The sequence below is a fragment of the Ascaphus truei genome, chromosome 19 (assembly GCF_040206685.1).
Source record: "Ascaphus truei isolate aAscTru1 chromosome 19, aAscTru1.hap1, whole genome shotgun sequence".
NCBI classification, from domain to species: domain Eukaryota; kingdom Metazoa; phylum Chordata; class Amphibia; order Anura; family Ascaphidae; genus Ascaphus; species Ascaphus truei.
In genome coordinates, this window is record NC_134501.1 from 11,153,499 (window position 1) to 11,179,863 (window position 26,365).

At 49.4% G+C, this 26,365-nt stretch overlaps 2 protein-coding genes across 3 annotated transcripts in view; one reads left to right on the top strand and one right to left on the bottom strand.

Moving 5' to 3' along the window:
* Window positions 1-13,827, bottom strand: part of CNGB1 (cyclic nucleotide gated channel subunit beta 1) — a 90,899-nt gene extending 77,072 nt beyond the window's left edge. Inside the window, exons 1-6 of the mRNA XM_075576538.1 lie at window positions 13,672-13,827; window positions 11,469-11,605; window positions 5,404-5,443; window positions 4,840-4,882; window positions 2,781-2,898; window positions 1,949-1,967 (exon numbers count right to left, since the gene is read on the bottom strand). Of these exons, the coding sequence (XP_075432653.1) occupies window positions 1,949-1,967; window positions 2,781-2,898; window positions 4,840-4,882; window positions 5,404-5,443; window positions 11,469-11,597 (349 nt within the window). The 5' untranslated portion in view covers window positions 11,598-11,605; window positions 13,672-13,827. The remainder of the gene's footprint in view (window positions 1-1,948; window positions 1,968-2,780; window positions 2,899-4,839; window positions 4,883-5,403; window positions 5,444-11,468; window positions 11,606-13,671) is intronic.
* SPMIP8 (sperm microtubule inner protein 8) lies at window positions 4,006-24,817 on the top strand. Of its 2 annotated transcripts, none has more exons than XM_075576540.1 (8): window positions 4,006-4,205; window positions 16,989-17,213; window positions 18,014-18,075; window positions 19,089-19,263; window positions 19,831-19,892; window positions 20,685-20,749; window positions 22,306-22,338; window positions 24,720-24,817. In XM_075576540.1, exons 2-8 carry the CDS (start codon window positions 17,009-17,011, stop codon window positions 24,748-24,750), a joined length of 633 nt encoding a protein of 210 aa, XP_075432655.1. In that variant the 5' UTR covers window positions 4,006-4,205; window positions 16,989-17,008; the 3' UTR covers window positions 24,751-24,817. The 2 variants fall into 2 exon arrangements, with proteins under 2 accessions (XP_075432655.1, XP_075432654.1); XM_075576539.1 differs by lacking the exon at window positions 4,006-4,205 and adding an exon at window positions 15,790-16,085.
* The last annotated feature ends 1,548 nt before the right edge of the window (window positions 24,818-26,365 follow it).

Sequence of the window (26,365 nt, forward strand, 5' to 3'; positions counted from 1 at the left end):
TAGCCTTACCATTTCAGGCGCACACTCACTAGGGCGGCCAGCTAACCATAGAATTTGACGGCAGATAAGAACCACTTGGCCTACCTAGTGTGCCCATTTTTCTATGTGCGGTAAAATCGGCAGACCCTATTTGGACCGTGGTTTCTTTGATATGTAGTATAGCCTTGTCTATCCCAAGCAGCTCTGTTTCGGGCGCCGGGCTATTCCGTGAATCCAATACGGGAAAGAGAAGCTGCCGCACCTGTAGCCTGAAACGTTGCATGTCCAGATGCTCGTCTAAATAAATCTGGTACAGTTTCAGCTACTTTTCCAAGTGTGTGCTGAAGCATACATTGAGAAATACCGACGTCGCCGCTTCTCTGTCACGTATCGGATTCGTCTGTCAAGTTTGGAGCCAGCGTGCTGACGAGTACGCAACCCTTCGAGTTCTGTCATTGTATAATTGTAAAGTTCTACATGTGTTCCTATTTTTTCATTATTGTGTGCAGGCGTTCCTCGCTTATCCGACGCAATGTGTCCCGCAAACCGCCGTCGCATAACGGACCATGTAACCCGCGGCGGTGATAAGCGGTTCTCCGACGTTGGATAATGCGTCGAGCGGACAAGGCATTTGACGTAAAGAGGACCTTCGGATTTTTATTCCATGAATCCAACCCCCGTTTCATGATGCAGAATGTCCGCACGTCTCCTCAGAGCCTGTAAGCTCTTGTTCTAGCCTTTCTCCTTCTCTGGAATATGCCTCCCTCCTGTACCGTGCTGACACCCTTTATATACAGATGCAGCAGCCGTTATTTCTCGCGCTGGCGCTTTCCAGCGGGACACACACAACGCAGAAGCAGCCACCATTGTAATGCCATTGGCCACTCAGAAAAGGAGCAGAGTTAATGCGACCAATGCACCCGCTAGAACGTGCCAATGTGTATAGTAACACCTGCTACATCTGTATTTAATTAATCACACCCCTCTTCTCCCTTCTCTCCTCCATGTTGAGGTAATTTATGTTTTCCTGATAAGTTTTAGGTTGTAGATCACATGACTTAAGTCACAGGTTCCGTCCCACTAAATGGTATTTTGCTTTTAGACATCGTCACTGCACCTTTCCATTGTCTTCCAAATCACAAATGAGAACCGGTAGCCAAATCTTGAATGAGTCCACAAGCCTGAAAAGCGGCTCGGCTGGCCTCCCCCCCTCCCCCCCAACCCTCCCCCTCCCCTATGTTCGTCTTGTTTGTCTCGTCTGTCCATCGTTTGTTTCCCCGGTACGTTATCATTTGTACAGTATGGAGTTAAAAAGGAAAATGGGAACGTGATCACTCATGTATGATAATGGGTTGCTAGACAGTGTTTGCCCTGTACCATGTCCCAATAAAAACCTTTTTGTTGAAAAAAAAAGACTGAAAAGCGGCCTGCGTGGCTCCAGACCTCCACATCACGTGGCCGCTTTTCTGAGTGATCACGTGATGCTACTTAAGGTCCTGCAGTCGGGCCAGATGTGAGAGGGAGGGGGCAGGGTGACAGCCTACAGGCCCTAAAAAAAATAGGAAGGGTCAATGATGTACGCTGTACGTCATAAGGGCCACTGGGGTGGCACTTTTATTGACGTACAATGTCAATAGTGCACAGAAGGGGTTAAACATGTCCCTGACATTTCACACTAGGTGGGGCTGCCCCTGTACTAGGCGTCTGTCTATAAGGAGCAGGATCTTCAAAAGACAGTACTCTCCACCAGCATAGATATTTCAACTCTGTTTTTGTAGCCAGATGTGGCCTTATAGTAAGTGGAGACCAACGTATAAAAATTCATACTTTTATATTTAAAAAAATAATCCATTTTGTCCAGAACCCCCTAAATCTGACTGATGGCGTATGATATGACTGCCACCATACCAATGAGAATCACTGAAAGGGTTAAACAGACTCGCACACACAACAGATGTTATATCCTTACCCGCTCCACTCACTTCCTTCTGCAAAGCAACAAGGAGAACAAGTGTTAAATATATCTCGCCAACACACTCACAACTCCTCCAGCAATCTCTCCAACACACAATGCCAACACACTCACAACTCCTCCAGCAATCTCTCCAACACACAATGCCAACACAATCACAACTCCTCCAGCAATCTCTCAACACACAATGCCAACACCTCCAGCACTCTCCAACACACAATGCCAACACACTCACAACTCCTCCAGCAATCTCTCCAACACACAATGCCAACACATTCACAACTCATCCAGCAATCTCGCCAACACATTCACAACTCCATACCATCCATAATTCTAGTAACAACCTCTCCAACACAATGCCAACATTCACAACTCCTCCGAAAATCTCTCCAACACACAATGCCACCACGCTCACAACTCCACCAACAATCTCTCCAACACACAATGCTAACACACACAACTCCACCAACAAACTCACCAACACATTCACAACTCCATTCCATTCACAACTATAGTAACAATCTCTCAAACACACAACACACTCACAACTCAACCAACACATTCACAAGTCCATACCATTCATAACTTCAGTAACAACCTCTCCAACACATTCACAACTCCACCAACACACATTGATAATACCGCTAATAACCGCATTGCACACACAAAGTCAACACACTCACAACTCCACCACCAAGAGCAGGTGTGGTGCAGTTCTAGACTGCAAAAGTTTTGCCACTATGCAATCTTACCCTTTATCTACGGATATGTTATTGAGCACAGCACAAAACAGGAGTGGATAAGCCATCTCTAAGGTGGGTCTCTGTACCTGCTCTACAACGGCCTCAGTGGTGGTGGTTGCCCGGGGCAGGGTGGGGCTCTCAACAGGCTGAGGAACAACTCTACCCAAGCCCTGTGCCAGCCAGCTGAGCACTCCTCCTCCAACACTGCAAGAGGATTAAAAGCAAGCCAGGAAAGACACAGGACAGATAGGGGGGAGACACAGGACACAGATAGGGGGAGACACAGGACACAGATAGGGGGGAGACACAGGACACAGATAGGGGGGAGACACAGGACACAGATAGGGGGGAGACACAGGACACAGATAGGGGGGAAGACACAGGACACAGATAGGGGAAAGACACAGGACACAGGTAGGGGGAAGACACAGGACACAGGTAGGGGGAAGACACAGGACACAGATAGGGGGGAAGACACAGGACACAGATAGGGGAAAGACACAGGACACAGATAGGGGAAAGACACAGGACACAGATAGGGGGAAGACACAGGACACAGATAGGGGGAAGACACAGGACACAGATAGGGGGAAGACAGGACACAGATAGGGGGAAGACACAGGACACAGATAGGGGGAAGACACAGGACACAGATAGGGGAAAGACACAGGACACAGATAGGGGGAAGACACAGGACACAGATAGGGGGAAGACACAGGACACAGATAGGGGAAAGACACAGGACACAGGTAGGGTTGAAGACACAGGACACAGGTAGGGGGGAAGACACAGGACACAGGTAGGGGGGAAGACACAGGACACAGATAGGGGGGAAGACACAGGACACAGATAGGGGGGAAGACACAGGACACAGATAGGGGGGAAGACACAGGACACAGATAGGGGGGAAGACACAGGACACAGATAGGGGGGAAGACACAGGACACAGATAGGGGGGAAGACACAGGACACAGATAGGGGGGAAGACACAGGACACAGATAGGGGGGAAGACACAGGACACAGATAGGGGAAAGACACAGGACACAGATAGGGGGGAGACACAGGACACAGATAAAGACACAGGACACAGATAGGGGGGAGACACAGGACACAGATAGGGGGGAGACACAGGACACAGATGGGGGAGACACAGGACACAGGTAGGGGGGAAGACACAGGACACAGGTAGGGGGGAAGACACAGGACACAGATAGGGGGGAGACACAGGACACAGATAGGGGGGAAGACACAGGACACAGATAGGGGGGAGACACATGACACAGATAGGGGGGAGACAGAATAAGAGATTCATCAGTTTTAAAAAAAAAGAGCAGAAGAGAAGGAGCAAATAAAGAGAGACTGTGGGAGTTATTGAGCAGTCTCCCATCTTCCAAACTGAAACAGAAACAATACCATCCGATTTATCAGTGAATACCAAGCAATTGAAAGTATGGATTTAATTTTCTTTGATGAATCGGATGCTGCCGTTTACACCTATTTCTTCCTACAGGTATGGATGGGTGTCTTTATTTATATACATCCCCATGTCCCCCGTTATACATTCCCCCCATGTGCCCGCTGTTATACTGCCCCCCATGTTCCCCCTGTTATACATCCCCCCATGTGCCCCTTGTTATACATCCCCCCATGTGCCCCTTGTTATACATCCCCCCATGTGCCCTCTGTTATACATCCCCCCCATGTGCCCCCTGTTATACATCCCCCCCCATGTGCCCCGTTATACACCCCCCATGTGCCCCCTGTTATACATCCCCCCATGTGCCCCGTTATATATCCTCCCATGTGCCCCCTGTTATACATTCCCCCCATGTTCCCCCTGTTATACGTCCCCCCCATGTGCCCCCTGTTATACGTCCCCCCCATGTGCCCCCTGTTATACGTCCCCCCCATGTGCCCCTGTTATACGCCCCCCCCCCCATGTGCCCCCTGTTATACGTCCCCCCCATGTGCCCCCTGTTATACATTCCCCCCATGTGCCCCCTGTTATACGTCCCCCCCATGTGCCCCCTGTTATACATTCCCCCCACGTGCCCCCTGTTATACATTCCCCCCACGTGCCCGCTGTTATAAATCCCCCCACGTGCCCCGTTATACACCCCCCATGTGCCCCCTGTTATACGCACCTTTTCTCAGATTCCTGGGCTGTTTCTTGAATCTTGGATTCAGCTGGAAAGAGAGAGCATATCAAGTCAGCCCCCCTCTCAGCAGTGACTTTAAGGAGCTTCACTTAACCCTTTCCCTGCTGCAGAGCCTCACTTAACCTCCTCTCTGCCACAGAGCATCAATTATCCCCCTCCCTGCTATAGCTCCACAGAGCATCCCTTAACGGTTTAACCCCTTCCTTACCACACAGCCCTACAGCGTAACACTCAACCCCCTCCCTGCTGTAGCTCCACAGAGCATCCCTTAACGGTTTAACCCCTTCCTTACCACACAGCCCTACAGCGTAACACTCAACCCCCTCCCTGCTGTAGCTCCACAGAGCATCCCTTAACCCCTTCGCTACAACAGCCCTGCAGAGCCACACTTAACCCCTTCCTTGCCAATGTTTTTTTTGCAGAGCTTTTCAGCGAGTATTACCGCTTTCGCTGCCAGCGGGCGCCTGCAACGCGCTGCAGCGCAGTATAATAACATGCAGAGCAATGCATCGCAGGCCCCTCTGGCAGTGAAAGCGTTACGTTAGTTACCTGTAGTGCTGCCGGATTCTTTCCCCAAACAGGTTACCTTCTGAAATAAAATGGGAATAAGTGTTACAGGTTTCGGCACAATATTTTACTAAAAGGATTTCTATTTTCACCTCTCTAGCGTGTTTTTTAAATTGTATCTTATTCCTAAAATTGGAGCCCAATATCTAAATGAACCTTTTGAGTGGTAGATGAGTCCTCCATTTCCCTGTAGTGCAGATCACGTCCTGCGTTCCTCTCTGTGCACTAAGCCGGAAGACTCAGGCCCAGCTTCCACCCCCGGAGCCTCAACTGCCCTCCGCCGTGGCCCTGGTAGGGTTGCCAGGTGTCCAGTATTGAACCAGACTGTCCGGTATTTGGACACTGCCCAGTACAAAATGAGAGGTAATACTGGACATGTACACGATGGCCTGTGCAGTGACCACACGATGGCCTGTGCAGTGACCACACGATGGCCTGTGTAGGAACCACACGATGGCCTGTGCAGTGACCACACGATGGCCTGTGTAGGAACCACACGATGGCCTGTGGAGTGACCACACGATGGCCTGTGTAGGGACCACACGATGGCCTGTGTAGGAACCACATGATGGCCTGTGTAGGAACCACATGATGGCCTGTGCAGTGACCACACGATGGCCTGTGCAGTGACCACACGATGGCCTGTGCAGTGACCACACGATGGCCTGTGTAGGAACCACACGATGGCCTGTGTAGGAATCACACGATGGCCTGTTTAGGGACCACATGATGGCCTGTGTAGGGACCACACGATGGCCTGTGTAGGGACCACACGATGGCCTGTGTAGGAACCACACGATGGCCTGTGTAGGAACCACACGATGGCCTGTGCAGTGACCACACGATGGCCTGTGTAGAAACCACACGATGGCCTGTGCAGTGACCACACGATGGCCTGTGTAGGAACCACACGATGACCTGTGTAGGGACCACATGATGGCCTGTGTAGGGACCACATGATGGCCTGTGTAGTGATCACACGATGGCCTGTGTAGGGACCACATGATGGCCTGTGTAGGGACCACATGATGGCCTGTGTAGGGACCACATGATGGCCTGTGCAGTGACCACACGATGGCCTGTGCAGTGACCACACGATGGCCTGTGTAGGAATCACACGATGGCCTGTTTAGGGACCACATGATGGCCTGTGTAGGAATCACACGATGGCCTGTTTAGGGACCACATGATGGCCTGTGCAGTGACCACACGATGGCCTGTGTAGGAACCACACGATGACCTGTGTAGGGACCACATGATGGCCTGTGTAGGGACCACATGATGGCCTGTGTAGTGATCACACGATGGCCTGTGTAGGGACCACATGATGGCCTGTGTAGGGACCACATGATGGCCTGTGTAGGGACCACACGATGGCCTGTGTAGGGACCACATGATGGCCTGTGTAGTGATCACACGATGGCCTGTGTAAGGTCCACACGATGGCCTGTGTAGGGACCACATGATGGCCTGTGTAGGGACCACATGATGGCCTGTGTAGGGACCACACGATGGCCTGTGTAGGGACCACATGATGGCCTGTGTAGTGACCACACGATGGCCTGTGCAGTGACCACACGATGGCCTGTTTAGGAACCACACGATTGCCTGTGTAGGGACCACATGATGGCCTGTGTAGTGACCACACGATGGCCTGTGTAGTGACCACACGATGGCCTGTGTAGGGACCACATGATGGCCTGTGTAGGGACCACATGATGGCCGGTGTAGTGACCACACGATGGCCTGTTTAGGGACCACACGATGGCCTGTGCAGTGACCACACGATGGCCTGTGTAGGAACCACACGATGGCCTGTGTAAGGTCCACACGATGGCCTGTGCAGGAACCACACGATGGCCTGTGTAGGAACCACACGATGGCTTGTGTAGGAACCACACGATGGCCTGTGTAGTGACCACACGATGGCCTGTGTAGGAACCACACGATGGCCTGTGCAGTGACCACACGATGGCCTGTGTAGGAACCACACGATGGCCTGTGTAGGAACCACACGATGGCCTGTGTAGGAACCACACGATGGCCTGTGTAGGGACCACACAGTGGCCTGTGCAGTGACCACACGATGGCCTGTGTAGAAACCACACGATGGCCTGTGCAGGAACCACACGATGGCCTGTGTAAGGTCCACACGATGGCCTGTGTAGGAACCACACGATGGCCTGTGTAGGAACCACACGATGGCCTGTGCAGTGACCACACGATGGCCTGTGTAGGAACCACACGATGGCCTGTGTAGTGACCACACGATGGCCTGTGTAGGAACCACACGATGACCTGTGTAGTGATCACACGATGGCCTGTGTAGGGACCACATGATGGCCTGTGTAGGGACCACATGATGGCCTGTATAGGGACCACATGATGGCCTGTGTAGGGACCACATGATGGCCTGTGTAGTGATCACACGATGGCCTGTGTAGGGACCACATGATGGCCTGTGTAGGGACCACATGATGGCCTGTGTAGGGACCACACGATGGCCTGTGTAGGGACCACATGATGGCCTGTGTAGTGATCACACGATGGCCTGTGTAAGGTCCACACGATGGCCTGTGTAGGGACCACACGATGGCCTGTGTAGGAACCACACGATGGCCTGTGTAGGGACCACATGATGGCCTGTGTAGTGATCACACGATGGCCTGTGTAAGGTCCACACGATGGCCTGTGCAGTGACCACACGATGGCCTGTTTAGGAACCACACGATTGCCTGTGTAGGGACCACATGATGGCCTGTGTAGTGACCACACGATGGCCTGTGTAGTGACCACACGATGGCCTGTGTAGGGACCACATGATGGCCTGTGTAGGGACCACATGATGGCCGGTGTAGTGACCACACGATGGCCTGTTTAGGGACCACACGATGGCCTGTGTAGGGACCACATGATGGCCTGTGTAAGGTCCACACGATGGCTTGTGTAGGGACCACATGATGGCCTGTGTAAGGTCCACACGATGGCCTGTTTAGGGACCACACGATGGCCTGTGTAGGGACCACACGATGGCCTGTGTAAGGTCCACACGATGGCCTGTGTAGTGATCACACGATGGCCTGTGTAAGGTCCACACGATGGCCTGTGTAGGAACCACACGATGGCCTGTGTAGGGACCACACGATGGCCTGTGTAGGAACCACACGATGGCTTGTGTAGGGACCACATGATGGCCTGTGTAGTGACCACACGATGGCCTGTTTAGGAACCACACGATGGCCTGTGTAGGAACCACACGATGGTCTGTGTAGAAACCACACGATGGCCTGTGTAGTGACCACACGATGGCCTGTGTAGGGACCACATGATGGCCTGTGTAGGGACCACATGATGGCCGGTGTAGTGACCACACGATGGCCTGTTTAGGGACCACATGATGGCCTGTGTAGGAACCACATGATGGCCTGTGTAGGGACCACATGATGGCCTGTGCAGTGACCACACGATGGCCTGTTTAGGAACCACACGATGGCCTGTGTAGGAACCACACGATGGTCTGTGTAGAAACCACACGATGGCCTGTGTAGTGACCACACGATGGCCTGTGTAGGGACCACATGATGGCCTGTGTAGGGACCACATGATGGCCGGTGTAGTGACCACACGATGGCCTGTTTAGGGACCACATGATGGCCTGTGTAGGAACCACATGATGGCCTGTGTAGGGACCACACGATGGCCTGTGTAGGGACCACACGATGGCCTGTGCAGGGTCCACACGATGGCCTGTGTAGGGACCACATGATGGCCTGTGTAGGAACCACATGATGGCCTGTGTAGGGACCACACGATGGCCTGTGTAGGGACCACACGATGGCCTGTGTAGGGACCACACGATGGCCTGTGCAGGGTCCACACGATGGCCTGTGTAGGGACCACATGATGGCCTGTGTAGGAACCACACAGTGGCCTTTGTAGGAACCACACGATGGCCTGTGCAGTGACCACACGATGGCCTGTGTAGGAACCACACGATGGCCTGTGTAAGGTCCACACGATGGCCTGTGCAGGAACCACACGATGGCCTGTGTAGGAACCACACGATGGCTTGTGTAGGAACCACACGATGGCCTGTGTAGTGACCACACGATGGCCTGTGTAGGAACCACACGATGGCCTGTGCAGTGACCACACGATGGCCTGTGTAGGAACCACACGATGGCCTGTGTAGGAACCACACGATGGCCTGTGTAGGAACCACACGATGGCCTGTGTAGGGACCACACGATGGCCTGTGCAGTGACCACACGATGGCCTGTGTAGGAACCACACGATGGCTTGTGTAGGGACCACACAGTGGCCTGTGCAGTGACCACACGATGGCCTCTGTAGGAACCACATGATGGCCTGTGTAGGAACCACACGATGGCCTGTGCAGTGACCACACGATGGCCTGTGTAGGAACCACACGATGGCCTGTGCAGTGACCACACGATGGCCTGTGTAGGAACCACACGATGGCCTGTGTAGGGACCACACGATGGCCTGTGTAGGAACCACACGATGGCTTGTGTAGGAACCACACGATGGCCTGTGTAGGAACCACACGATGGCCTGTGTTGGAACCACACGATGGCCTGTGTTGGAACCACACGATGGCCTGTGCAGTGACCACACGATGGCTTGTGTAGGAACCACACGATGGCCTGTGTAGGAACCATATGATGGCCTGTGTAGGAACCATATGATGGCCTGTGTAGGAACCACACGATGGCCTGTGTAGGAACCACACGATGACCTGTGTTGGAACCACACGATGGCCTGTGTAGGAACCACACGATGGCCTGTGCAGTGACCACACGATGGCCTGTGTTGGAACCACACGATGGCCTGTGTAGGAACCACACGATGGCCTGTGCAGTGACCACACGATGGCCTGTGTAGGAACCATATGATGGCCTGTGCAGTAACCACACGATGGCCTGTGTAGGAACCACACTATGGCCTGTGTAGGAACCACACGATGGCCTGTGTAGGAACCACACGATGGCCTGTGTAGGAACCACACTATGGCCTGTGTAGGAACCACACAATGACCTGTGCAGGAACCACACAATGACCTGTGTAGGAACCATATGATGGCCTGTGTAGGAACCACACTATGGCCTGTATAGGAACCATATGATGGCCTGTGTAGGAACCACACAATGACCTGTGCAGGAACCACACAATGACCTGTGCAGTGACCACACGATGGCCTGTGTAGGAACCACACGATGGCCTGTGTAGGAACCATATGATGGCCTGTGTAGGAACCACACGATGGCCTGTGTAGGGACCACATGATGGCCTGTGTAGGAACCAAACGATGGCCTGTGTAGGAACCACACGATGGCCTGTGTAGGAACCATATGATGGCCTGTGTAGGAACCACACGATGGCCTGTGTAGGAACCACACGATGGCCTGTGTAGGAACCATATGATGGCCTGTGTAGGAACCATATGATGGCCTGTGTAGGAACCACACGATGGCCGGTGTAGGAATCACACGATGTCCTGTGTAGGAACCATATGATGGCCTGTGTAGGAACCATATGATGGCCTGTGTAGGAACCACACGATGGCCTGTGTAGTGACCACACGATGGCCGGTGTAGGAATCACACGATGACCTGTGTAGGAACCATATGATGGCCTGTGTTGGAACCACACGATGGCCTGTGTAGGAACCACACGATGGCCGGTGTAGATGTGCAGAACATCTCGGAACCCTTTCCTTGCTGGAAACCCGCAGAGCATTTCTGAACACGTTCCCGTGTAGCGAGACCTGACGGATCGCACTCAACTCCTGCTAGGCCAGTGACCTCCCAACCTCCCTTCACTCAACCTCTCTCTGTCCTGAAACCAGTAAAGTGTCACAAAACCCCATCACTGGCTGAAATATAGTGGCCTATAAGCCATTGCTGCCTTCCTCCAGAAGCAGAAGGGTTAATCCCTTCCTTGTCCAGGACATGTAATGATCGTAACCATTTTCTTACCAGAGACCCCAAAAGCAGCATGTAACCCAGGTCATGCCTTGTCCTCACCTCATCCCCTTTCTCCGGTGCGGTCTTACTGACCGGTAACGGCCCTGTGCTTCCCTCTTGGGCATCGGGGGATGTTTTCTTTGGTGTTTCGGGGGGCTGAGGAACGACCTTCTCAATCCAGCCGAACATTGTGGGTCCTGATAGAGACAGAACAGGTCACCACTTCATAGCAAGTGCATATGTGCAGCCAGTGCTGGTTATTTAATGGACTGGAAATTCAGCTGAAGGTTTCTATGTAGCCTTTTAAACAGGATACCAGATGCATACATCCCTGTATCTCTTACATCAGTTACATGCTCAGTGCCTACCTGTACCATTCTGGCCAGTGGTTTATGTATCCACGCGGAGAAAAGTGTGTTTAAACGCATTGCTCCATTTTTTGCTGCGGCATATGTGAGAACAGTTACTTATCTGATGCAGTATAAGGGCAAGGCAAAAAAGAGTGGCACAGAGAGACGCAGAATGTGATACATCTCATTATATTCTGTGCACCATGTAACTCCCCCCAACTCCTCCTACTGACTCTCCCCAAGGTGCATGCTGGGGCAGAGACGCAGAATGCGATACATCTCATTATAATCTGTGCACCATGTAACTCCTCCCAACTCCTCCTACTGACTCTCCCCAAGGTGCAAGCTGGGGCAGAGACACAGAATGTGATACATCTCATTATAATCTGTGCACCATGTAACTCCTCCCAACTCCTCCTACTGACTCTCCCCAAGGTGCAAGCTGGGGCAGAGACACAGAATGTGATACATCTCATTATAATCTGTGCATCATGTAACTCCCCCAACTCCTCCTACTGACTCTCCCCAAGGTGCAAGCTGGGGCAGAGACGCAGAATGTGATACATCTCATTATAATCTGTGCACAATGTAACTCCCCCCCAACTCCTCCTACTGACTCTCCCCAAGGTGCAAGCTGGGGCAGAGACGCAGAATGTGATACATCTCATTATAATCTGTGCACCATGTAACTCCCCCAACTCCTCCTACTGACTCTCCCCAAGGTGCAAGCCAGAGGCAGATGGAACAAAATTGGAGCAGAATGCTTTGATACATAGGGGCAGGGTGAAAATGCCTAATTTTGCACCAAAATTGCGTTCACACTCCCTGTGCTCCCTCATACACTTTCTGCATCTCCTCTCACTTCTGTCCCCTTCTATATTCTGTCTCGCCCCACACATTTAGCTGTCAAAAGGGCCATACAAAAAGCAGTGGTACTGTGCTTCATTAAGGGAGATCCCGGCCATCAGATAACATGTGTTAAAGATCTGTGCTATGTACAGAAAAAGCTACAACAGGAGAAATCGTTAGCAATCCCTTCTTACAGGTACAGACGCGTTGCTCAGTGCATTGCTGGCACCTCTGTTTGCAAAAAGGGCGACTGGTGTCCTCAGGCCGTGTGCAGCTGCTGACCACTAATGCCAACACCTGAAACTCTTTAACTCAACTGCTCAAAATACACAAAACATACACTGATGCACATCCAGACACTGATGCACATCCAGACACTGATGCACCTCCAGACACTGATGCACCTCCAGACACTGATGCACATCCAGACACTGATGCACATCCAGACACTGATGCACATCCAGACACTGATGCACCTCCAGACACTGATGCACCTCCAGACACTGATGCACCTCCAGACACTGATGCACCTCCAGACACTGATGCACATCCAGACACTGATGCACATCCAGACACTGATGCACACACAACATACTAACACACACAGAAGGCACAGGTTTGTTTGTTTTTACTAACGTTTCACAGCTGCAAAACCCGCGCAGAAGTATTACACCAGATTTATCAAAGTCAAAAATGCCCCAATGGGGTAATTTTCTTCAATAAATCTAGTGATGGGGGTTTATTTTTTATTTTTTGCACTAGTTTTGTGTATATATATACACACACACACACACACACACACACACACACACACACGAGCCACAAATGCCTATATACTGCTGAAATGCTTATATGGCTGCTAAGGTTTCCTATTAAAAGTATTGCTTTACCCATACTACTCCAGACACTTGTACCACTGCACTCACCCTGTAACCCTGTAACCCTCATACCCTCACCCTATGCCCTGTTACTGCCCTCACACTCCCTATAATGCAGCTTTCTCCTGCACCACACTCCCATGCCTTGCTTCCCACTGTCTCTTTTACCCCCCTCTACCTCTTTACCTGCTTGTTGTTGCCCCTGTGCCGCAGGGCTTTGCCAGGTGTGTACCTGTAGCGGAGACCCAGGACCCGCTCCGACATCCAGGGAGAGCAGAAGGAGCCCCGGTGTCCTTGACTTAATCTGCCCAGCGCTGAGACGACAGATTACAGGTTGATCCCGTTAACTGACACGCAGGATAACTGGATCTCCCAGTGGCCCTAATAGCTGCCTGTCTTAACCCTTTACGTTCCGAGCGACATTACAAAGCCAATGCGTTATGTACGACTCAGTCCAGTTTTCTCTTACGTCAACACAGTGTCTGATGCTGATCTCTAAGGCCGTGCTTATAGTCCCGGCGACACGACGTCGCCCGAAAACAAATGCATTGCCGCCGCGTGCGCTTGTAGTAAGCGCGACGTCACATTGTCGCCGTCGCGCTTACTACAAGCGCACGCGGCGGCGGCAATGCATTTGTTTTCGGGCGACGTCGCGAACTGGTAGCCGGCAAAATTTGATTTTTCAAGGGCTGTCGCCTCATGTGACAGCCCTTGAACCAATGAAATGGCCAGAAACCCGTGACGCCGCCGCCCAGCGAAATATAACTTTCGCCTGTGGTGACGTCACCCGTCGTGTCACCATCGACGGCACTATAGGCGCGGCCTAAGGCACAGAGGTTTTATGTCTGAAGCGCATATACCCATTATGTGTTATTTGTATTCTTTGTTATTTACATTATTATGTCACGTGTGAAGCGCTATGTACATTCATGGTGCTATATAAATAAAGACATATATTCATATATACATACATACATACATATAACAGTGTTCAACAAACCTATACATTTGCACGCCCCGGGCGAGTGGATTTAACATCGTGGCGAGCTCCTATTGGCCCAAGCAGCACATGTGCGGTACTAGGTGGCGAGTAGATTTTTTTGTTCGGCGAGTAGATTTTTTGGTGATTTGTCGACCACTGCATATACATACATACATACATTGTCACTTCAGTCTTGGCATCATCTACACGTCATAGGCCCATTGACGCAAAAGGGTGCTAAGCTTCAGCACTTCCTCACTTCCATTCATACTAAAGCTTAGCACCGTTCAGTGGATATGGGCCACAATGCCCATTTCTGACACTTAACGGATGTCAACCTCCAAGGACAGAAACCAATGAGATTTGGGGGTTTATGGTCCATGCTGAAAAGATTGCCTTAACCCCGGACAGTGAAGGGGCTAAAGGTGCATTTTTCTCTGGTCTTAGCAAGAATTGCCAAATACCCATTTAAGTTCTTTCCAAAGAGATGAAAGAGCAAACTCGGCAGTAAACATTATCTGTACAAATGGCCTTGCCAAAGACCCCTACCGGCTCAGCCCACATACGGGACGGTGCACACACACAGGCCCGGGAAAATGAGAGCAAAGAAGAGACTGTTCCAGAAAAGTTACCGGAGATAAGAAGACCGGGCGCATACGCGGAGAATGCTGGCACGGAAGAATGATGGCGTGTGAGTTTATAAACTCTTAAATAAAACTAAATCTACTGTGAGTAACGTCTGTGTCAGACTCCACTTCCGTCATCCATCCCGGCCCTGGCACGCCTGAGGCCCTTCTGAGGTTCCACTTGTTTATTTTCTGGGGGTGATCGGGCTGACCAATCGGACCGCGTGCCAGCCTGATCGATACGGGCGATCTGGGCCCCAGTTGCGGCCATGTGACACTTCCTAGAGCGATCACAGGACCGGGAGTGCCGGAGACCAGTGACGCCAGATCCCCGGCACTGTAAAGGTTAACATACTCGTATACACACAGGTACACAGCAATACAATGATATATACAGATTTGCACACACGTACAGGTATACACAGACCCACACATGCTTATATACTGCAGACTGGAAGCTTGGACTGTCATGAGCCTCAATACTGCAATTCATTACATTTATATTTTTATAAACTTGTTCTACATTTATATTTTATTATACCAGTTTTGCCTTGATTCATAAACCTCCTAAATCTCGCTCATTTGGCAGAATTCCCTTTTTATTTATAATAACAATTACCAGCAATTCTTGTCATTTTCTTAACAAAACAACATTAATTTTAATCATTCATACGTGAAAACCACCATCCTTTTTAATGTGACTGAGCCCCTTTGCTGGTTACCCTGGCAGGAAAGGGGTAGGCAGCAGCTGTAACCCCTAATTTACCGGACACTTGGTTAGGGACAAGAATAAGCTTAGTACAGTACCGATATACTACATGATGATCACCTATCTACAAAGTTGTACAACAGACCAGGATAACCAATAAACACAGACATTCTCAGGAGTTCAGTGTAATGCTTCTGTCCCCTAGCAACATGGCTGCCTGGTTACTTTGGTTGTCATGAACACAGACAGTACCCAAACAAGGACAGAATGAGACCAGCAAGAGGTGAGTACACTTGTGCATTCCCTGGCACTGAGACATATGCTGCATGGCGCCCCTGGAAGGCAGACATACAGTATGATGCCATAGACTTGGTCTTTAAAGGCCTGCTGAGTTTCACTTAAGCCTTTTACTTCTGTACAATTAGCAGGTATAGAAACTAGACCATTCTAGGTCAGAACAACGTGCTTAAGGCCTCTCTGCTGGAGACTTTCAAAGGGCATTCCAGTGCAATTAATGTCAGGCTGGGGTATCAATGGACACAGGTGGAGAGAGGCTGTAGGAGCCAATTATGGGGCAACATAATAATAGAAATTGCACCCATGCATGCATGCACTCATAACCCTAACCCTATACACACTCATACATAGGTACATACACTCATATATAACATACACACGCACACACACACTCATATATAGGTTCCTACACACATACATACACACACTCATATATAGGTTCCTACACTCATACATACACATGTATAGGTTCCTACACTCATACATATATACACTGATACAGAGAAGACTGACTCTCTCCATACAGCCACACATTCACACACTGTCTGCTATGGTAGATCCAGCCAATCTCCCTAGTCTACCCAAGATCTCAGGAGGCTTCTGGACATACTTGGGGACTAGACTAGACATTACTTTGAGGGTCCACCTAAATTGAGCACCCTCCAAGAATTTCCTTGGGTGGCCATTACCAACCTGAGTGCAATGCTTGACCATCTCCTGCAGACCATTGCATTATCCCTGCCCTACTAGAGACCTGCAGATTATTGTTCACTCACCTCCAGGCAGAGCACTGCTCAACCCCCTTTTTTTTACTAGAAGAGATCCCAAGGCACAGGTTAACCTCTTTCATGCTAGGGACACCTAATATCAGCTGTGCTGCCCCATCCAGGTTTCTTGCCGTGACGGAGAATGGCGCTGGCTCAGGACTGGTCTGGTTACCTCCCAGACGGGCGCTGGTGTTTCCCAGCCTCGAGGGATCCATGGCACAAGTTGGCAGGGGTGAAACACACCATGTATCACCCCTTGCTACCCACCCTGCGCAAAATGGAAATGGACACTATGGACCACAAGCTGAGTGATGAGCACTCAAGGACTAGCACCCCCTGCACCCATGGTGAGAGGCTGACGTAGAAACTTGGGGGACTGCTTTATTGTTGGGTGTAGTTTGGAGGCTCATTCAAGACAATGACAGTTACTGCAGGGATCCGCAGGGCCTTTCTCTGTCTGGAATTAGTCGAGGGACTACTCTCGCCTTAAAATTAATTGTGGTTGCTGCTTCACCCTCATATACTTTTGATGTCGCCCCTTTCTCTCTGTATTTAGCTTAGGAGGGGCTTCCTCTTTCCTCTGTCTTTGGATTTAATTGAGGGAGGAGTCCCCCTTTCTCTCTGGGTTTGATATGGGGGATAGGGGGTGCTCTCTATATCAGGATTTAGTTTGGAGAGGAGGTGCTCCCTCTGTAGCTTGGGGGGAGGTTCTCCTCTTTCGCTGCGTTTAGTTTATGAATTGATTTATTTCTTGGATTATTGTGTGAGCAGCTACTTTCTCTGTTTCTGAATTTAATTGGGGGCATGCTCCATCCCTCCTTTCTCTGGATTTAGTTGTGTGGGGGGCAGGTTATTCCCTCTCTAGAATTAATTGGGGGCGCACCATCTCTTGGTTAGATGGGGTTACTCCCACTTTCTCTGCATTTTTTTGTGACTGGGCTCTTTCTTTGTATTTAGTTTATGGGTTGATACAGCATCTCTTTTGGATTATTATGTGGGCTCCTACCTTTTTCTCTTCCTGGAATTAGTTTGAATGGGGTGCTACCTCTTTCTGGTTTCCGTGGATTGTACTCTTTCACTTTTCTGGGTTCGTCGTTGGTGATAGAGGCTGACCCTCGCCTCTTGTTCTGGGATCTGTCTCTTGCAGAGAACTTCGACCACTCTAGATCCATTTTACTCGGAGTTACAAACTGTCGCCTCCCGTCTCTTGTGAGTATAACCTTGAACTTGATCCACACATCAGATGAGTCTTACGCTTTCATATTTGTTGTTTCCACAAGTGCCTTAGGCTGCACTTATAGTGACGGCGCCGCTGCAAAACAAATGTATTGCCACCGTTGCGTGCTCTTATAGTAGAAACAGAGCGACAGCTTGGTCGTAAATGCTGGAAGTCAATTTGATTTTTCCAGCGACCGCAGCGTGACGTCACCGTCGCCTCGTTGTCGCCGGCAACGACACTATAAGCGCAACCTTACCCCTGAAGAGTTTTGCTGCATTGTTGGCAATATAGTACCCTAAGGGGTTAGTTTACCTCTTCCTACCGATCGAGTTTTTCAGGACTGTTTTTTAAAGGGGAAATCCCTCTTAGACCCAAAGTACTCATACCTGATACATGTTTAAGGGGTTACATTCTGGGTGATGGATGCCTTTTTATCCAAATCTGACATTTTGGAGAAAAAAAAATGTTAAGTTATTACGTATGTAAACGTGGAGATCTGAGACTTGGCTGCAGTTCGCTTTTCTCAGCTGTTCCCTTTTGTCTGATGTTGCCATGTGTTCAGCTAGTGTTTTAACAGGCAACCCCCCCTTATTTCCTGTTCCCCTTGGCAGGGTTAGCTAATGGTAGAGAAAACATTTGATTGACAAACACTTTTATGTATATATTATGTATTTTATTTCTAAAAAAATAAATGAAAGCAGTTACATTTTTGTTACTAGCATGGTTAGATTTGTTTAGGGTAGCCAATTCTATGGTTACATTCTCTACAACATATTGTTCTCTCGCAGACTTCGTGGTATGGCACCTTTAAACTTGTATCCCCTTGGAATTCTGGGATTTGCGGTATAAAAAAAAAGTTGTTCTACAAATACCCAGAATGGTATTAAACCCATAGCTGTTAAATTGACTAAACTCTTCCAAACTGCCCTAAAAACCTGGGGGCATATGTACAGTATCGATTATAATATGTACACACACATTATTCTAACTACGTCTGTCTCAGGAAATCACAGACACCGGACGGCAGATCACACACCGGGACGGCATGGGTACCATGGCACCACTGCCCCCTGGCATTACCCGGGAGGAATGGCCCAGCTACACTCGGGCGGCTGATGACTGGTCTAAATGCATCTCGTCCTCTGGGGAGTTTCAGCTGAGGGATGCCCATAAAAATGGTGAGAGGCCCAAGTGAAATCCCTAAAACAGCAGAATATTTCCTTCCGGTTTGACAGCCAAGAGACTTTGAAAAACAATCCATCTGGGAATTAAACCATGTTTGTCCACTTCCAAGATACTGGGGACTATTTTTTGAAGTCGATAGGAGTTTTGATAGTACCCCAATCAGAATGATGACAGTTTAATGAATAACCCCCATAGTGAGCAGCAGGTCAATGCACCGTTAATGATGCCCCTACTTCCATAAGATCTGTCACTGAGGTGGGGGCCTGAGTCCTACAGATATATATATAAAAGCTATTATATGTAAGCCCTACGCGTTGCACCAGCTGATGCACTGACTTCATCAGGGGTTCAGGGGATAAAGTCAGCGCATCAGCTGATGAAACGCTTAGAGCTTACGTCATCACGTGATCGCCGATCAGCTGTGAGAGGATTCCCTTGGCTGGGGTTACTTGGAGGCTGAAAGAAGCGTGCAGCTTCACTCGAGCCGGCGGATTCAATAGAAACACTGCGGGGAAATGTGCTTGAATAGAGAGAGGAGTCTAACACTCCTATGTCTGCAGTTTTAGGATACAGCGGGTATGCAGTGCGCTCCCTGTCGCCCGATGTAACCGGTTCATGGAGGGTAAGAACAAGCTGCATGTTACGTCACATGTTACATATTACTGGATTATTATTAGACGTCAGACCTTTTCCATTGACCACCATTTTTTCTTGCAGAACGTCCAAATCTCACTGATTTTGGTCCGTGGAGCTTGACCTCTCTGGGCAAAATATCTGCACCGTATGTAGCAAAGAAGGCCCATTGAAATCAATAGGATTTTTTTCTTTGATACATCTTTTGAAAAAAAAAACAATTGCCCCAAAATTGCTCCACTTTTGCGTTGATACATAGACCGCTATTTATCAAGGCGATTTTGCCCTCTCTGCCCCCAGCTTGCTCCATGGGGAGAGTCAGTAGGAAGAGTTGGGGAGATGTATAGGGGCACACATTATAATGAGATGTATCACATCTGCATCTCTCTGTGCCTTTTATTTGCCCCCAAAAATCCTCCCCTTCTAAAGTGGCATAATTAGTGTAAAATACTGCATCAGATATCAGTGGCAGTGCAATCACGGGGCAGGGTAATCAGATATCAGTGGCAGTGCAATCACGGGGCAGTGCAATCACGGGGCAGTGCAATCACGGGGCAGGGTAATCAGATATCAGTGGCAGTGCAATCACGGGGCAGGGTAATCAGATATCAGGGGCAGTGCAATCACGGGGCAGGGTACCGGTAATTGAATCCAAACTAACAAAGAAAACTTTTTTTTTTATGCTTTCAAAGGGATTTTTTTAATTTGATACGTTTGGTGAAGCTTTTTGCTCCAGAATTGCATCACTTTTGCCTTGATACATAAACCCCTGTTTTTTTAGTACTGTCTGCAGCAAAACCCATCACTTGACCAATACGGACAGAAACCAATGCCTTTGGAAACACTGTGAGTATTCAACCCAGGGCTGCTGACAGCTTTCCCCTTCCTCCCCTCCCATCTCTCTCTCCACCCCCCCATCCCTCTCCGCCCCCCTTCCACTTTCTCTTTCCCATTTTCCTCACCCCGCCTCCCTACTCTCTCCATCCTCCCTCCCTTCCCCACTATCTCCATCCTCTCTCCATTCCCCACTCCCTCTATCCTCTCTCACTTCCCCATCCCTCCCTCTCCACTCTCTCCTCCCTCTCCACCTCACTTTCCTCTTAACTTTTCCCACCTCTCTCCCCCTCTCCTCTCCCCACTTTTTCCCACCTGCCCCCCTCTCTACCTCCTTCTCTCCCCCTCCCTCTCCTTCCTCCCTCTCTCACCACTCTCTCCCTCCTGCCACGCTCTCTCCCCAGCCACTCTCTCTCTGTCTCCCCCACTGTCTCCCTCTCTCTCTTTCCCCGCCCATTCTCTTTCCCCCGCCACTCTCTCTCTCTGTGTGTGCCTCCCTCCACTCTCCCCTATCCCCATCCTCTCCCCCTTCTCCTACCCCTTCTTGTCTGCCCTTTCTCAATTCCTAGGCCGAGATTATGCTGCCGGCGTCGCTAAGTACGCGCGCTTGCGTGTGTGCGCACGTCAGGCACAATGCAGTACTTGGCTATAGTAGTTAGCCAAGTGCCTGCACGCCTGCCGGCGACATAGCGCGGTGATGCGGCAGCGTTTTGAGAAGACAATAAATGTTGTCTTCTCAGGCGACTGCCGCAGGATATCAGTGTCACGTGACCTGGTTCAGCCAATGAGGGTGAATCAGCTTCGTGACAAGTCCGTGACGCGTTCACCACGCCCCGCCACGTCTCCCATCGCCTCCCCAATCTCCTGCAGCCAAGTGCACAGATCGCTGGGGCTGCAGGAGTGCGCGCGGTCGCACATGTAGTATAAACTCTGCCTTACTCTGCCCCAGCTCTCTCTCTTCTGCCCCCCTCTCCCCATCTATCTCCTCCCCACATCCTCCCGTCCTCTCCACCTACTCCACCTTCTTCCCACCTCTCTCTACTGCCACTCTCTGCCCTTCCACCCTCTTCTCTCTATCTCCCTCTCCCACATTCTGCCCCCCATCTCTCACACCTCCCTCTCTTCCTCTCTCACCCCCCCCCAATCCCCACTCCCTCTCATCCCCTTCCCTCCCACTCTTCCCCCCCCCTTTCTCCGCTCACCCCTCTCTTCTTTCAGACCCCTCTCTCTCACTTCCCCCTCTTTCTCATTCTGCCCCCTATACGCCTCTCTCCTCCCTTCCCCCTCCTCTGTCTTCTCTCTCTCTCTGCTCTGCACTCGCTCTTTCACTCCCTCTCTCCCACTGTCCCCCATCTCTCTCTCTACTTTCTTCTCCCTCCCCTCTTCTCCCTCCCCCCTCCCCTCTCTCCGCTCCCGTCCCCACCCACTCTCCACTCTCCTCTCTTTCCCCTACTCTCCCTCTCTTTCCCACTCTGCCCCCCGTCTCTCTCTCTCTCTCTCTGCTCTCACTCACCGGGACATCCTACCCTGAGGATTCTCTAATCTTTGTTATGTTCTCTTCATTGCAGAAACACCTTCCGCAGTTTTGGGACATCGTACAGGTAAATAGTTGTGAAGGGATGTGAGGCCGAAAACAAAAATGAGTTCCTAGAAAAAGACAAAAAAAAGCAGAAAACGCATCGGTATCACGGGCACTCAAAGAAATCCAGGACAAAAACTGCGAATGATTATCAAAATATAAAATGTAAACCCTTTAAATTCAACCGTTTCACTACTGGGCAGGTCGTGTTCTGCGCTGCATGGCACGACATGACACGATCCGACCAGGAAAAGCAAACCTTTTTGGGCATGATGTAGTCAGTACATCATCGGGCCCCGAAGGGTTAATCGAGAATATCTCCCATTATCATACGTTATGATAAATCATATATTATCATATATAAAGTTTTCTTACACATACAGTTACTACATATACCAACTGTGACGTCACCTTACAGGATTGCAAGTAATAACCCCATTGCTAGAAAATTACACCATAAAGACATAAAAAGTAAATAGTTAACTCTATATACAAAAAACAGAGTTCATAAATACCCCTCCTCCACACTGATCCCAGGGGGATTTACAAAGAACATACCCAGATTGAGCTTGTATTACTTCATAAAACTATTAAAACTATTCCTTATTCTCAGCCCTTTATTGTCACCTCGTAGGTTTTTATTATACTAATTTCAATACTCTTGGGTTGTCTATTGACCTCTCCCATAAACGATATCAGGGTATCTATATTTAATTCTCCTACGTAGGTGTGACATCTTTTTAGAAAGGAAAGGTATCCAGGAATATACCAAATAAGTAAACATGGGAAGGATGTTGATCCAGGGAGTAATCCGATTGTCGTTATTTAGAGACCGGAATGAATTTATTTTTCCCCTTATGAGATATCATTGGATGATATGACACTGGATTGGATTGTACTGTAAGTACAAATATAGGATAGAGTATCTGTCGTCTAAATGTAGCACAGGTTGAACTGGATGAATGCAGGTCTTTTTTCAACCTCATCTACTATGTAACGTATAGCTATGTACTTCACAAGACGAATGCAGTCTCACTCATTTAATAAACGCTATGCATCTTTAGTATTGGACTTTTGTTTCCTTTTCCTCTCAAACATGCTGGTCATCAAGACAGACACATGCCTCTGATCATCTCCGGGTAGTGCAAACTCCTGCACACATCATCCTTTTTACTCTGTTGATAAGGTAGAGATACTTCTCACCTCCATTTGCACATTAGGATCACAGTAGTAGAATCCTGTGGATGTAATTTCTCTCTCGATCTGGTCGTCCAGGCAGAACTCCGCCTCTCCCCAGCTCCTTGCGGATGCACACCGAACTTTGCCGATCTGCAAGGGAAAAGCCTCACCTCTCCTCGGCTCCAAACTTGCATTCTTATAGACTCTCCAATATTTTGTGGGTGTAAAATAGGTGCCTCTACACGTGCTGGACAGAGGTACTTCTAAGCAATTCCTATGGACGTCCCATAACCCATGCAGCTTACCCCACACACAGAAAATGTTCTGTATAATAGGTAAAGCTGGTCTTACAGGAGCCAAAAACACATAGTATACCTGCTAAATAGGCACAGTTGGTGGGTATGATCTCGCAGTCTTTGCGCCATCAGTTACATCATGCGTTTTAGTGTTACAAATCCTGATAAACATCATATTCTCAGATCAATGCGGCATCAAACTCATCACCGGGATAGTTTTAAAACCGCCAATGCGCATTTCGCTTTCCTTCTAAACCGGGGCTTCTTCCGGGATATACTGCATAGCTTTAGCTTTTTAGCCCTTTGAGTGCTGCTCGGCAGCAGAGTGCCACCGCCTCTCCAGCACTCGCAATCTCGTGATCGCTCCCTCGCTCATGACGGAATGGAAGAGGAGGAGTACTCCACTTCTGTTCCTCTTCCTGTGAGATCCCGTGTGGGGCGCAGAACGTGAACTCCACTAAAACTACGAAAATTACTTTATGGCGTAGGTACTGTACTACGTTTTGGGCCCCCTGGACTGTCAGACCCCATGACGTAGTAGTTACAACTAATTTTTACATTCCAATACACGGTCTAGGACATTTGGTCGCGCCCGTTTCGTAGTGACCTGCATTTCGTATCCCTCCCTGCACCTGCCGCTAGCCTCTCCAGAGGAGGTTAACTGCTTCCATGCTGGAAAGCACACATACTGCACTACACTCCAGCTACATTCAGTGACTCTGTCATACTAAGTACATAGCTCCTATAGATTTATAGTTGATTAATTTGATATACATTTAATATTCAACATTTTATTTTTGGATCAATTTTATGTGTGAATTGTTTTGCCAGCTGTGTATGTCCGAAATGTGTCACATCCACAGCCCTGCATGAGTGTTTTGCTAATCTCTAATACTTAGCTAACTGTTTCTGCTCTTCTAACCTGCAGCTGTGGTTCTTACCTCCGTCCTTGGAAGTGACCTGTAAGAGGGACAGAGGAACAGAAGATTAACTGTGTGTTGATTAAAACAAATAAGTGTAAAAGTAGTGTATTTTTTGTTGTTGTTTTTACTCCCTCCATAAGGGCATCATTCTTGACTCCTCTGCAAATCATGTCGTTCCCATCTCCGCAATATATGCACTCATTATATCCCGACTGGACTACTACAACCTGCTTCTAGTTGGTCTTCCGTCCTGCTGTTTGCAGTATGGAAAGGCCTCCATGGGGTCCTCCCCTTTGAGCTCCTATATGACGCCATTTGGTCTGGATTGAACCCCAGCCACGTTCCAGAGACTCATGGATAAGGTGCTAAGACCTCTTAGGGCTTATGCCGCAGCCTACATAGACAACATTGTCATCTACAGTAAACACCGGTAGGCCCATCTAAACAGGTTAAACGCTCAGGTCCCTGAGAGAGGCAAGGCTCACCGCCAACCCTAAGAAATGTGCCTTAGGGAAGGCCAAAACGAAATACCTAGCCTATGTCAGTGGAGGTGTGAAAGTAATGCCACTGACCAGTACAGTAGCTGTCCTGCGGACAAAGACGCAGGTACACTCTCTTTTGAGTTTAGCATGGTACTATCGTCAGTTTGTTCTCAATTATTCCCCGCCGGCCATCCCCCCCACCATCTTTAAATGTTCTCAGCTGCAGGGCACCTCGCATTGCGAGGCCGCGTTCCCCCGACATTTGTGAGCACGCCCGTGCATGCGTGCAGCAGAACACTGTAGGACATTTTAAAATGAGTGTCCTACTGCACGCATGGGTGTGTTTTGAATGGGACACCATAGTTTTAATCTTTCACTTGATGGGAGAGAGAATACCAATACCATGTTCCCACAGCGCTGGTAAGATGCAGGGCTGTATTTCCTTCCCCCCCCCCCCCCCCCACCCCACGGCTGACGTAAATGCCCTTATATGGGGCTCCACATCATGAGGGGCAAGCTATATTGCCATATTTGGTCATATTTGTCCAGCCCCCTTGATGATGTAGACAGTGGCACCTGCCTTTCTCCCCAATTCCATACAGTCATCCTGTACACATACCTCTCAATCTCTCTGAAACAATAAACATTACCATGCAGCATTGCACATTTTCGGGTGGTTTTTACTGGCTGGTAGAAAGCGCACACAGAGCTCATTAGAGAAAGCCAGGGATGCATCACTCACAAGACGTAGTGTTCGCTCAGTAGGTACATAATACAGATTTATAAAGTGCTTCTGCAGCGCTGTGCGCAGCTTCTGTCCCATTCAAAGGTGTAACAGGCTGGCGCAAAGTATATCCACAGATCCATAGCTGGAGGAGTATAGAGAGAAGCAAGACTGAGCTATAAAAGTAAAAAGGGAAAGACATCTAAACGCCGAGACAGAGAAAAACAGAGGCCATCAGACAGACATACATGTTGTAAGACATTGTGACATGTCCGACACATTCAATTGTATCCAATCTGTGTGTTTGGGAGGTGGGTATTCTGAGCTGGTTTTAGGGGAAGCAGCTCTTGGCTGCTGTGCATGCTTGTTGTAACAGTCCCAAACTACAACCTACCCCAACAGCTAGGATATAATAAGCACAAATCTATCCTTGTCTGTATATTAG

Bases quoted from the DNA above. Each gene is read 5' to 3' on its own strand.
- SPMIP8 (XM_075576540.1), top strand. From the start codon at position 17,009: ATGGCGCTGGCTCAGGACTGGTCTGGTTACCTCCCAGACGGGCGCTGG. The intron at 19,264-19,830 runs GTGAGAGGCCCA...CTATGTCTGCAG, and splicing joins GAGGGATGCCCATAAAAATG to TTTTAGGATACAGCGGGTAT. The intron at 22,339-24,719 runs GTAAATAGTTGT...TCTAACCTGCAG, and splicing joins AGTTTTGGGACATCGTACAG to CTGTGGTTCTTACCTCCGTC.